Source organism: Callithrix jacchus, chromosome 11 (genome assembly GCF_049354715.1).
Source record: "Callithrix jacchus isolate 240 chromosome 11, calJac240_pri, whole genome shotgun sequence".
NCBI lineage: Eukaryota > Metazoa > Chordata > Mammalia > Primates > Cebidae > Callithrix > Callithrix jacchus.
The window spans coordinates 93,479,347-93,492,472 of NC_133512.1; the positions used below are offsets into that span (position 1 = coordinate 93,479,347).

Consider the following 13,126-nt stretch of genomic DNA (forward strand, 5'->3'; position numbering starts at 1 on the left):
CTAGACTGATGGAAATGGTCTATGTCTTGACTGGGGCGATATTGCACATACATTTGCCAAACTCATCAAACTGTCCTTATAATGTGCATTTTATTGTGTACAAATTATACCTCCATTTAAAAAAATTAAAAATCAAGCCATAGAACTTTATGGCTTCAGTGAAATTATGCTAGGAGGTAGCACTAAGCTTGCATATCCATCTGCTTTATAATTTATGATACACAAAGGCACTAAAATGCAGAATCCCAGCCTGGCACATGCACAGCACTTGGAGAAAATGATACTGGCTTGAGAAAGCACCCAGAATCTCCCTGACCCTCCCCTGACTCAGCCTAACAGGGTGAGTTATTGCTGTGACCACACAGTCTCAGGCCAGGAGTCTGAGAAGAGCTTGGGTTATTCATTGGTCTCATGCTGGAAAGCATATGCTTACTCTAGCTACATGAGGAATTTTAAAAAGGTAATTAATTGTCCTGAATTTGAACAACAACTTTCCCCAATAAATATTCCTTACCCTTGTGTAAATGTGAGCCAATTATTTAACCTCACCATGGCATCTGTGAAATAGAACCTTGTTATGATGGTGTTATGAACTGAATGTCTGTGTCCCCCCAAATTTGTATGTTGAAGCCTGAATCCCCAAGGTGATGGTGTTAGGAGGTGGTGTTTTGGAAGGTGATGAGGTCATGAGGGTGTTGCCTCAAATGGGATTTGTGCCCTTATAAGGAGATAAAAAGACCAGAGCTCTCTCTATTCTGCCAGTGAGGACCTAAGAAGATGGCCATGTGCGAGCAAGGAAGAGAGGCGTCACCGGACACTGGGTCTGCCAGCACCCTGGTCTTGGACTTCCCAGACTCCAAAACTGTGAGAAATATATGTTCATTGTTTCAGCCACCTAGTCTGTGGAATCTTGTTGCATCTTTTTACAGCAGCCTGAACAAACTATGACAGAGGGTGGAATGGAATAACAGAAAACAAAATGCTTCCCACAGTGCCTGGCAGCTAGCAGTAATCAATACGTGGTTGTTACTGTTACGATGAAGGGTCGTGAGCATGGAGACAGAGTAACAAAGTTTAAGAAAAGAACTTCTCCCTCTGATTTCTAGTTACTTAATAATGTACAAAACAAGAGTCTTCTGGTGCCAAAGGCCAACCAGTGGTAGAAAACGTCCAGCAAAGAGGAGGTGCGCTCAGCAGCAAGTCACTCTGATGGAAAGATGTAACTCATTCTTCCTTTTCCAACTGTCCCCTTCCCAAGGCAAAACAAAGCACTCACAGAGTCGGGTAGAGACATGCGCATTTGCAGTCCCTGAACGTTCCCGGAAGTCACCTCCTCACATGATAAATCTCCCATTAACAGGTCTCCTGCCCTTCAGAAAAGAATTGCAGGGCCCTGCAAAGCCCACAGCCCGGCACACTGGCCCCAGGTGAGTGTGTGACCCTGCAGGCCCCTGAGAATAGCCTGATGCTCCTGAGAGCTCCGATACAATCTTTGAAATTTTGCGAAATCTTAAGAAACTGGAGTTTAATTTAAAGCCAAAGTCAAAGAAAAAGGGGAAAAAAACCCAACAACTTTAATGTAGCAGCAGCAATGACAGCAACCACACATCTTCCTTTCTTTTCCCCTCCATGTGTCTTACCTTCGTACAACCAGTCACTGAGGCCATTGTAAATCACACCTTCCTTCCCAGTGGAGACCACGCGGATGGCCTGTTTCCCAACATGTGCGCAGTAGTAGATATTGTTTTCAAAAATAAATATCTAATTTGGAAAGAGAAAAAAAGTATAGTATTACCAAGGAAGTCTTTATAAATAGGTTGTTCTTAAAAAATCTGAACTCGTCAGCCTGGTTTTTATTTTCCTGTTGTATTTATTAGGTAGAACAAAGGCAGTCTCAAAATTCTTGGAGGTCTACCCACCTCCAAGAGAATATACATGTAAGGACCAATCAGAGGCTCACACTCCACATTCTTTACCCAATGTTACCACTTACCATGACGGGACAATTTGTGGTCTGATACTTCTAGGTACTTCAATATTTGATATGGATTGGATTTGTGTTCCTATCCAAATCTCATGTTGAATTGTAATCCCCAGTGTTGGAGGCTGGGCCTGGTAGGAGGCAACGGGATCATGGGGTCAGATTTCTGCCTTGCTGTTCTCATGATAGTGAGGGAGTTTTCATGAGATTGCTTGAAAGTGTGTAGCCAACCCCTGCCCCGTGCTCTATTCCTCTTTCTCCAGCCAGGTAAGTTGTACCTGCTTCTCCTTCACCTTCTGCCATGACTGAAAGTTTCCTGAGGCCTCCCCAGTTATGCTTTCTGTATAGCCTGCAGAATCAGGAGTCAATCAAACCTCGTTTTAAAATAAATTACCCAGTCTCAAGTAGTTCTTTATAGTAATGTGAGAATGAACTAATACAGAAACTTGGTACTGAGACTGGGCCATTCTTACAAAGATACCTGAAAATGTGGAAGTGATTTTGGAACTGGGTATAGCAGGCAGAGGTTGGAACAGTGTGGAGGACTTAGAAGAAAACAGAAAGATGAGGGAAAGTTTGAAACTTCCTAGAGACTAGTTGAATGGCTGTGAGCAAAATGCCGATAGTGATACAGACAATTAGGTCCAGGCTGAGGTAGTCTCAGACGGAGATAAGGAACTTACTGAGAACGGCAGCCAACACCACTTTTGTTAATGAATGCACAAATAGATAACTGGAAACTGGAAGTTATATTTAAAAAGGGAAGCACAGCATAAAAGTTTGGAAAATTTGCAGGCTGACTGTATGGTAGAAGAGAAAAACCCATTTTCTGGCAATGAATTCAAGCTGGCTGCAGAAATTTGGAAAAGTAAAAAGGAACCAAATGTTAATCACCAAGACAATAGGGAAAATGGCTCCAAGGCATTTCAGAGACCTTTGAGGCAGCCCCTCCCATCACAGGCCTCGAGACCTAGGAGGAAAGAATGGTTTTGTGGGCCAGGCTCAGTGCCCTGCTTCTCTGTGCAGCCTTGGGACATGGTGCCCTGCATTATGGCCACACCAGTTCCAGCCATGGCTAAAAGGGGCCAAGGTACAGCTCAGGCTGTTGCTTCAAAGGGTGCAAGCCCCAAGCCTTGGTGGCTTCCACTTGGTATTAAGCCTGTGGGAGTGCAGAGTGTGAGAGTTGAGGCTTAGGAGTCTCCGCCTAGATTTCAGGATGTACAAAATGCCTGGATGTCCAGGCAGAAGTTTGTTGTGGGGTGAAGCCCTCATGGAGAATTTTTACTGGGGCAGTGCAGGGGGAAATGTGGGGTTGAAACCTTCACACAAAGACCCCACTGGGACACTGCCTAGTGGAGTTGAGAGAAGAGAGCCACTGTCTTCCAGACTCCAGAATAGTAGATCCACTAACAGCTTGCAGCATGCACCTAGAAAAGCCCCAGGCACTCAGTGCCAGCCTATGAAAGCAGCCGAGGAAGCCAAACACACCAGAGGCACAGGGCAGAGCTACCCAAGACCATAGGAGCCCACTACTTGTATCAGTGTGCACTGGATGTAAGTCATGGGTCAATGGAGATCATTTTCGAGCTTTAAGATGACTGCCCTGCTGAGTTTCGGACTTGCATGTGACCTGTAGCCCCTCTGTTTTGGCCAATATCTCCCATTTGGAATGGAAGCATTTACCCAATGCCTGTGCCCCCACTGTATTTTGGAAGTAACTATCTTGCTTTTGATTTCACAGGCTTATAGGCAGAAAATACTTGTCTTGTCTCAGATGAGACTTAGGACTTAGACCTTTGTGTTAACGCAAGAATGAGTTGAGACTTTGGGGGATTGTTGGGAAGGCATGATTGTATTTTGAAATGTGAGAAGGACAAGAGATTTGGGAGGGGACAGGAGTGGGATAATATGGTTTGGATTTGTGTCCCCATCCAAATCTCATGTCAAATTGTAATCCCCTGTATTGGAGGTGGGGCCTGGTGGAAGGTGACTGGACTATGGGGGTGGATTTACCCCTTGCTGTTCTTGTGATAGTGAGTGAGTTCTCATGAGATCTAGTAGCACCTCCCCCTCAACTCTCTTTCTCTTGATCCCCCATGTAAGATGTGCCTGCTCCCCCTTCCACAATGATTGTAAGTTTTCTGAGGCCTCTCCAGCTATGCTTTCTATACAGCCTGCAGAACAGTGAGTCAATTAAACCTCTTTTCTTTATAAATTACCCAGTCTCAGATAGTTTTTTATAGCAATGTGAGAATGGAATAATACAATATCAAATTGGATTATTTTAGCATTTCAATTTTTTCCTAGCAATTAAGATTGATGGGCTAGGACACCGTAGATCTGGGTTTTATTCATTCAACAACATTTATTAAAAATTATGCAGCAGGCACCTACTCTGCATTCATGGGGGAACACAGTGGTAAATAGGTGAAAACGCCAATGTCCCTTTATTCTAATTATAATCTAGAAAGACGCCAGACTCTAAAGAGGACGATGGTCTGATAGGAAACAATGTGGAGTTTTGGAAATAGAAAACAGAACTGCCTAACTCAGGCAAAAGGCCAGGCAAGGCCTTCCTCAGAAAGTTATTGGGAAAAGTTATTATTGTGACAAAATATACATCACATGCAATTTGCCATTTTAAGCATTTTAACTGTGCAGTTCAGTGCCGTAAGTACGCTTACAGTTTTGTGCAACCATCACCACCATCCACCTCCAGAACCTTTCCATCTTCCCAAACTGAAACTCTGTCCCCATTACATACTATTATAACTACCCATCCTTCTCTCAGCCCCTGGCACTCCCACTCTACTTCCTGTCTCTAGGGGTCTGACAACTCCAGGGACCTCATACAAATGAAATCATGCAGAAGGGGCAAAAAAGGACACTCAGGAGGCCAGAAGCCAGCTCATGGAGGGTCTGCAAGCCACACTAAGTATCCCAAAGGCAATGGAAAGTCCCTGACAGAAGTAAGAGTAGGAGGCAATGTGTTTACACTCAAGTCTCCTGAAGATGAGTACGGAGGCAGCTGGTGTGGCAAAGAGAAGGGAGCCAGGCCCCGAATGGGAGAAGCTGGTTGCCGTCATCTGAGGAGCACCAAACATGGAGATGGAGGAGGACCAGCCAGTGAGTCTGCAGGAAGAACCTGTTGACCATGGGAAGTGACCTGAGGTCTGGGGTGACATTGTGGGATGAGGTAAAGTTGCTCTCAAACTGTTCTCTTGGGCCACTGGGTGATGAAGAAGCAGCTGCAGAGTTGGGGTACACTGGAAAATACTATAATTCTGACCTCAGGCAAGTCACCCCCCTCTCTGAGGAGGAGCAGGAAGATGGACTGTGTTGGTGGTCCTCAGATTCTGATGCGTATTACATGGCTTGGGAGCTTTTGAGAATTCTAATGCTCAGTCCACCAGCCCAACCCAAAGTCAGAATCTCTAGGAATGGAATCCGGGCATCAGCATTGTAAAGAAATATCCCAGCTGATTCCAATATGCAGCCAAAATTGAGAACCTGTGGCCCACAAACTACCTCATGTCTCCCAAAGCTCCTAAGCTATAAATGATCCTACACATCCTACTATCTGGTGCATAGATCAATGATCAATTCTGTCCTTGGTTTCCTGTCTCTCAACCCTCTGCCCACATCCCTGTGGGGACCTCAGAACCTGATGCAGCCCAGACTGCAAATATCCAGTGTCTTCAGAAATCCAGCATGCAGACAAAGAGCAGGGACCAAACCAGCTGTTTCCTTTCAAGAAATTCTAGGAAAAATATTGCAGTATCATTTAAGAGGCTATGGAGAGAAGGCATTTTGCATAGTACAGAAAATAGCATGAATATGGAACTTTTTTACTGAAAATAAGAAAAGCGCGGTTTTCCTAGATTGTTTTCACGGAGGATGGATCCAAAAGCAGTGTCAAGTACCCATTTTCTACTCAGGCCTCCTGGCTCTGCAAGGATTCACTTCAGCCAGAAATGAGTTGGAAAACTTCCAGAAACAAGTATACATCCTAATTCAATTTCAGCATCTGTTCTTATGAGTTTGCCTAAGGGTACGATGTATTACTAAGTTTTAGCTTTTAAAAACGATGCATTGTAAGCTTACAATGAACTTTTGAATCAAATCAGACCATAGCCGGTTATTATTTTGAGTTAGTAAAGGTTGCTGTGATGGACAGTAAATCCTTTCTTTGCTTGGCTTTATTTCTAGTGGAAGGAAAATGAAAGAACAAGCTATAAAGAGTGTGTTTTGCTCTGAAGATCTTTCACATTTTCTTTTCTTTTTTTTTTTTTTTTTTGAGAGACAGAGTCTCACTCTGTCACCCAGGCTGGAGTGCAGTGGCTCAGTCTCAGCTCACTGTAACCTCTGCCTCCTGGGCTCACGCGATCCTTCCACCTCAGCCTCCCAAGTGGCTGGGACTATAGGTGCCTGCCACCACTCTCGACTAATTGTTGTATTTTTTTGTAGATGGGGTTTTGCCATGTTGCTCAGGCTGGGTATCAAACTCCTGAGCTCAAGTGATCCACCCACCTCAGCCTCCCAAAGTACTGGGATTACAGGCGTGAGCTACCGTACCTCACATTTTCCTTTTGATATTCAGATTAAGATATCTGAGGGAAAGAGGATTTAGAAGCATCAGGTTCTGCCTGTGGTTCTGCGATGCTAACCCCCAGGAGGCTGAGAAATCCTGGGTGCTGAGATGAACTATTGGGGTGAGTGGCTGAGTTTCCACTTTCTACCCACTATGTGCACAGCCGGCAGAGCAATCAGCCTCCGATGAGTTTCGGAGATTCCTGTTCTAAAGGGGCTCGAAGCCTCCCTATGTGTGGCCTTTACTGTCTGCATTAGTTCACGTGCCACCCCAAGGCCTCACCCCACCCACTGCTCACAACCATAGGCTGCCTTCACTCACCTCCCTGCCTCCTGCTGCTGCTGCCCCAGTTTATCTCATATGTCACAGTCCAGATATGTCTTTACTAAAACACAGTTTTTCTAAAAGCATTTTTTAAAAAATCTGAAGTAACTTTTTGCTCACTTCAGTATAACATTTAAATCTTTTTTTTTTTTTTTTTTTTATGAGACAGAGTTTCACTCTTGTTACCCAGGCGGGAGTGCAATGGCGTGATCTCAGCTCACCGCAAGCTCCGCCTCCTGGGTTTAGGCAATTCTCCTGCCGCAGCCTCCTGAGTAGCTGGGATTACAGGCACGCACCACCATGCCCAGCTAATTTTTTTTTGTATTTAGTAGAGACGGGGTTTCACCATGTTGACCAGGATAGTCTTGATCTCTCAACCTCGTGATCCACCGGTCTCGGCCTCCCAAAGTGCTGGGATTACAGGCTTGAGCCACCGCGCCCGGCCAAGTTTAAATCTTTAGTCTGCAACCTGATTAAGATGTGACTTTCAATCCTGCAGAAGTCACTGAGGTCCCATGATGCAGGGTTAGGGACGTCACGGGCCCTAACCAGTGTGCATGGGAGTCCCCATTCACAGTGGGAATCTGGATCTACCCAGTTCAGTGTGCTCCAGGCTACACGATGTGTCTACACATGGTGTCTACACCATGTGCTGGGAGCATAGAGGATGGCCTGGGTCGGCTGCTGGACTGTTATGTGCCTCAGTTTCTCCATTCATCAGCAGAGATAATAATAAAACCTCATCTTTTGTTGCTGTTTTTGGGAGATAGGGTCTTCCTCTGTCACCAGGCTGGAGTGCAGTGGTGTTATCGTAGCTCACTGCAGCCTCAACCTCCTGGGCTCAAGCAATCCTCCTGCCTCAGCCCCCCCAGGTAGCTGGGACCACAGGCACCCACCACCACACCTGTTTTTTTATTTTTATTTTGGTAGAGATGGGGTCTCACTATGTAGCCTAGGCTGGTCTTGAACTCCTGGCCTCAAGTGATCCGCCCGCCTTGGCTTCACGAATGTTGGGATGAGACGTGTGAGCCACTGCACCTGAGCAATAGAACCTAATCTTAAATGGACGTGAAGAGCAAGGGAGCCAACCCACTGAAAGTACACAAAAGAGTGCCTGGCCTGAAGTAAACGCTCAGCCACATCTGTTGCTCTTACTGTCTTTTATAAAAAACCCATTCTCTCTGCAGGGGTTAGAACAGGCACCACAGCAGGTGTCACCCGAGCTAGAACATTAAGGATTAATGCTTTTAATTATGATCGGGTCTAGCTTATCTATTTCTTTTTCTTTTATTTTTCATGCTTTTGGTGTCACAGCTAAAAATCCATTGCCAAATCCAAGGCCATGAACATTTCCCCTAAGCTTCTGTGATTTTTACAGTTTTTGCTTATATTTAGGTCTTTGATCTATTTCGGGTAAATTTTTGTATGTATCAGGCAGACACTTCTAAAACCCTTTACGAGCATCAACTCACTTAATCTTTAAAAATAACCCTGTGTGGCAGGTACCATTATTCCTGCTTCGTAGATAAGACATGGGAGCACAGAACTGTTAAGTAACTTGCCCAAAAGCTGGCGGGCCAGGGGTGGGGCTGGGATTGAAGCCAGGTTGTACGTGGCACTTAAGTGCCTTGCCCAAGGTCAGCAGTTAACAGAAGAAGGACCCAGGTTCGGAACTTAGGCAGCAGGTTCCAGGACTTGTGGTCTCATGACTATGACATGTTGCATCTTGATGGCAACTTCCTAATAAGGGAAAGGTGTTATTGTTAACTGAAGACGCACCAGACCATAAACAACTCTGAGATCACGATGCCGCCTCTCACATTCTGTTTCTCACCCAGAAGGAACCTGATGCTGGAAGCTCACACTCATGAGACCCACACAGAAGAACCAGGTGGGGATGGAAGGATGTCCCACTGTCATTGTCACAGCCTGTCTCAGTAGACATGGCAGCTGCGGCAGCAGCTGGCCCTTCTGCCCTCTTCTAGAGGCTTATTCAGGAACTAGTCTTGCCGGGAGCTCTGTGGTCAGTTCCCTGGCGACCGCTGGCTCACACTGGCAGGAGGTCCTTCTCACTGAAAGTTCCATCAGTCAAGAACCCTGCTGGCCAGCTCAAAACTTGCAGTCCCTTCTGGTGAAGGCGTTGCCCACCCCTTTTTCAGGATGGCCTTTGCCCTCTGGGCCCTGTGGGCACTCAGCCAGTACCTGCATCTGCGATGGATTCTGAGGCCTCAACTCAACTGTGGCAGTGGGGCCCTGCAGCTGGAGATGCTGTTGAAACACCTGAACCCATTGTCCACTGGAACCCCAGTCCTGCTGCAGTGGGGTGGTGGGGGGCTGCTATCCTGTGCGCTCTGCCATTGGACCTCAGTTCCTTCTTCCAGAAAGCTTTTACGCTTATTATTATTATTTTTTGTCTTGTGTTTTTCCTTTTTGTGGAGAACAGGGTCTCGCTATAGTGCCCAGGTAGGCCTCGAACTCCTGGGCTCAAGCTATCCTCCCACCTCTGCCTCCCTAAGAGCTGGGATTACAGGCATGAGCCACAGCGCCTGGCCCAGAAAGCTTTTACAGGGTAAATGCTCAGAGTTCCAAAACATATTCAGAGGTACATATTCCTCAGGAAAGTGAGGAAGTCTGCTTTGTGGTCCTCACATGGGAGCGTCCAGCTCCCAGCAGCAACAATGAGGAAGTCTGCTTTGTTGTGGTCCTCACGTGGGAGCGACCAGCCCCCAGGAGAATGAGGAAGTCTGCTTTGTGGTCCTCACGTGGGAGCGTCCAGCCCCCAGGAGAATGAGGAAGTCTGCTTTCTGGTCCTCATGTGGGAGCGTCTAGCCCCCAGCAGCAGCAATGAGGATACTCACAGGCTTTTCCAGGACAGGCGAGACCACTGTCTCCACTTCCCCCACGCTGCCCTGGCCCGGGAGCCCTGCCTGGAAGCTCTGACTGCCGGTGCCCCATCTCCTGGGCACGGCGCAGCAGTGTTCCCTCCTCAGTCCATCGATTCACTCTTCTCCTCACCCAAATGCTCTGTCTTCCCAGCTCAGCTCCCAACCTTCCAGCAGGGAGCCTCAGCAATCTCCATCCATTACAGCCCTTCTGTGATGGAGCTGTGCTCCCTCCTCACCAACACAATGGATCCCACAGGCCGAGAGGTTGTGGGGAGCAGGTGTGAGACCTCGGGGGAGAGGATAAAAGAGGTTGGACATGGGTGCAGGATGAGGCCCGCTCTGCAGTCTGGTCCCTGGCACTCCCTGAAGCCCACAGACAGAGGCCTCCACATTGACGCTGAAGCAATGTCCACTCAAGCACAAGTGAGCTCTTTTCAGAGTGAGGACAACCAGCACAGCCTTGGGAGACTGCATTTCCTGCTTCTGCTGAACACTACACCACCGCGGCTGGTGGGGACAGTGACCTGTGGAGGAGCAGCAGCGACTCCAGGCCAAGGGAGGCAGGGGAACCACGTGCCAGGTGCCCGGCCGCCACGGAGGGCCCTACCCAATGCCTGCTGGAAGCCGACTGTGAGGAGAGCCGACCCTTTATAAATATTTAGTAACCTCAGCAGACCTCCCCAGTGGAGTGAGGTCCGTGTTGGGGCAGTGGACAAAGTCCTCCGCAGAGTGAGTTATATTAAGCATTCCCACTTTGTACCCAAGTTTCTTCTGTGGGTTATCTGGCCTTCTACACTGACTAGATTTCAAATTTTATGAGAGCAGGGTCCATGTGTCATTTTTCCTCTGTGTTCCAACCTTCCTACCACCGTTGCGGCCATCATACCTCTGTGTATCTTTAATTTCATGCACACTTGTAGGATGGAAATTTTGCTGGCTTCCTGGCCCTACAGCCCACTTTGGAGCCCCCAGATCCCAGCAGAACGTCATTGCTCTGGAGAGGCTGGGATGTAACCAAGCCAACCCTGGCACAGATAAGACCCGAGTGTAGTAAGCCCATCACTCACCCAGACACGCCACCACAATAGCCTCTGTACTCGCGTTTGAAGAAGACTGAAGCACTCTTAAGTGATGGCAGAAGGCTGCGACTCTCTAATTCACAACCAAAAAAGGAAACCTCTGGAAAGTAGAATATCTGGAATTTTTGAAAGAGCAAATGGGCAAAACCTAGTAAGTCCAGAGATGTTCAGACACAAGAAGAGTGGCGCTGCTGAGCAGGGCAGGGATGAAGAATTCTGGATGTGACCCAAAGGCAGAGAGATAAAAGATCTTAAAGAAGAGGAAGTCTCACTTTGGGAGGCTGAGGCGGGTAGATCACCTGAGGTCAGGAGTTTGAGACCAGCCTGGCCAACATGGCGAAACCCCGTCTCTACTAAAAATACAAAAATTAGCTGGGTGTGGTGGTGGGTGCCTGTAATCCCAGCTACTCAGGAGGCTGAGGCAGGAGAATCACTTGAACCTGGGAGGCGGAAGTTGCAATGAGCTGAGATTGCAACAGCCTAGGCGACAAGAGTGAGACAATGTCTCAAAAAAATAAAAAGAAACCTGACACTGTACCACATTACATAAGTACAATTATTATGCATCACCTAAAAAGAAAACAAAATTTTTAAAATGGCATAATACATTGTGCTATCTTGAAAACCAGTTTGGGCCATTTGGGGGAAAAAAAAGTTCTCTTTGTGAGTAAATTCTGTCTGGAACCAATCAGCCCTTGCATCTGTTTACCTGACATGTGTTGATCATTAAAGATACCTCATTTGATCAGGCATGCACCTGTTCTCCTAGGTCCAGGAGCAGCATATAATACAAGGGGGCAGGAAGCGACCCCTGGTGGTGAAGAGGGAAGGCTTTAGAGGAGGGGCTGGAGAATCCTCTAAAGTCTCCCTCATGCAAAAGGGAGAGCCGAAGGGAGAACTCTTCAGATGTCGGCACCCACGTGTGGAAAGGCGCACAGGTGTGATGCATTCAGGGGACTGCAAGGCGGCTGGAAGAGCGGCAAAGTACTAAGTGGGTAGGGATGCAGGTGGTGAAAGACACCGTGAGCGTCGGGGACAGGTCAGGCTGGGGGAAGCCTTGTGTTCTGGGACATTTGGGGCTTCATTTTCTGTGGGAACTTGGAAAGCAGTCACAGAAGGGCCAGATAATCACACTTGCATTCCAGAAATATCGCCGTGATGGCTGAGGGAAGATGGGAGGCAGAAGGCTGGAGGTGGGGAGGCCTAAGAAACAGTGAAAGAACAAACCAAGAAAGCGAGATCTAAGAGAAGATGGATTTGAAAAAAAATTAGGAGCCAGAATCTACAGGGTGTGGGTGTGCGGTGGGGAAGAAGAAAGAAATCAATATGATCTCTCATCCTCACACCTAGGGGACAGAGTGGATGGGTTACTAAGAATTAAGATGGACGTGAAGAAGGAAAAAAGGTTTGGAGAGGGAAATCAGAGTAGGGTTTGGGCAGGTTGACCGTGAGATGCCTCTGAGACTTTCAGGTAGCTGCTCCATAGGCAACTGGAGGTTTGTGTCTAAAGAGAGACAGGACACAGAGATGGCACGATCATCACCAGCAGATGACAGGCAAAACCGTGTTCTATACAACATAGAGTCCCCTAAACAAAGCACTTCTTGAGTAAAGGGTACAGCTGAGGGTGATAGCCGGGGAACATCAATTTACATCAGGTGGGTGGACGAGGTTCCGTTCGGCGTCAACACTCACGCTGAAGCTCCTCATGTTTGATGGCTGCAGGGTTCCATTTGGGTTCTTGCAGTCCAAAATTGTCTGATAATTTAAGGGCTTAAAATAGCCTATCATAATCCCACTTCGTCTGTATCACATCAGCAAGTGTTCCAATGATAAGGCTGGAAAATTGTACGAGTGTGTGATTCCTTGTCTGAAAATTATATTGAAATTAAAGTAGGCTTTCAATGTACATTACCGCAACAAATACTCCTTTTATAAAATATTATCCTGGCTGGGTGTGGTGGCTCACGCCTATAATCCCAGCACTTTGGGAGGCCTAGGCAGGTGGATCATCTGAGGTCAGGAGTTCAAGACCAGCCAGGCCGACGTGGGGAAACCTCAGCTACACTAAAAACACAAAAATAAGCCAGATGTGGTTGCGGGTGGCTGTAATCCCAGCTACTTGGAAAGCTGAGGTGGGAGATTCGCTTGAACCTGGGAGGCGGAGGTTGCAGTGAGCCAAGACTATGCCATTGCACTCCAGCCTGGGCAACAAGAGCGAAATGTCATCATAAATAAATAAATAAAGTTATCCTGTTATTCCTCC

At 47.2% G+C, this 13,126-nt stretch overlaps 1 protein-coding gene across 4 annotated transcripts in view; it reads right to left on the minus strand.

Moving 5' to 3' along the window:
• The window catches only part of DPP6 (dipeptidyl peptidase like 6), a 1,158,816-nt gene that overhangs the window by 163,011 nt on the left and 982,679 nt on the right, over positions 1-13,126 (minus strand). For all 4 annotated transcript variants that reach the window (XM_078343379.1, XM_035255081.3, XM_035255078.3 and 1 more), the window contains exon 8: positions 1,641-1,761. In XM_078343379.1, the coding sequence (XP_078199505.1) occupies positions 1,641-1,761 (121 nt within the window). The remainder of the gene's footprint in view (positions 1-1,640; positions 1,762-13,126) is intronic.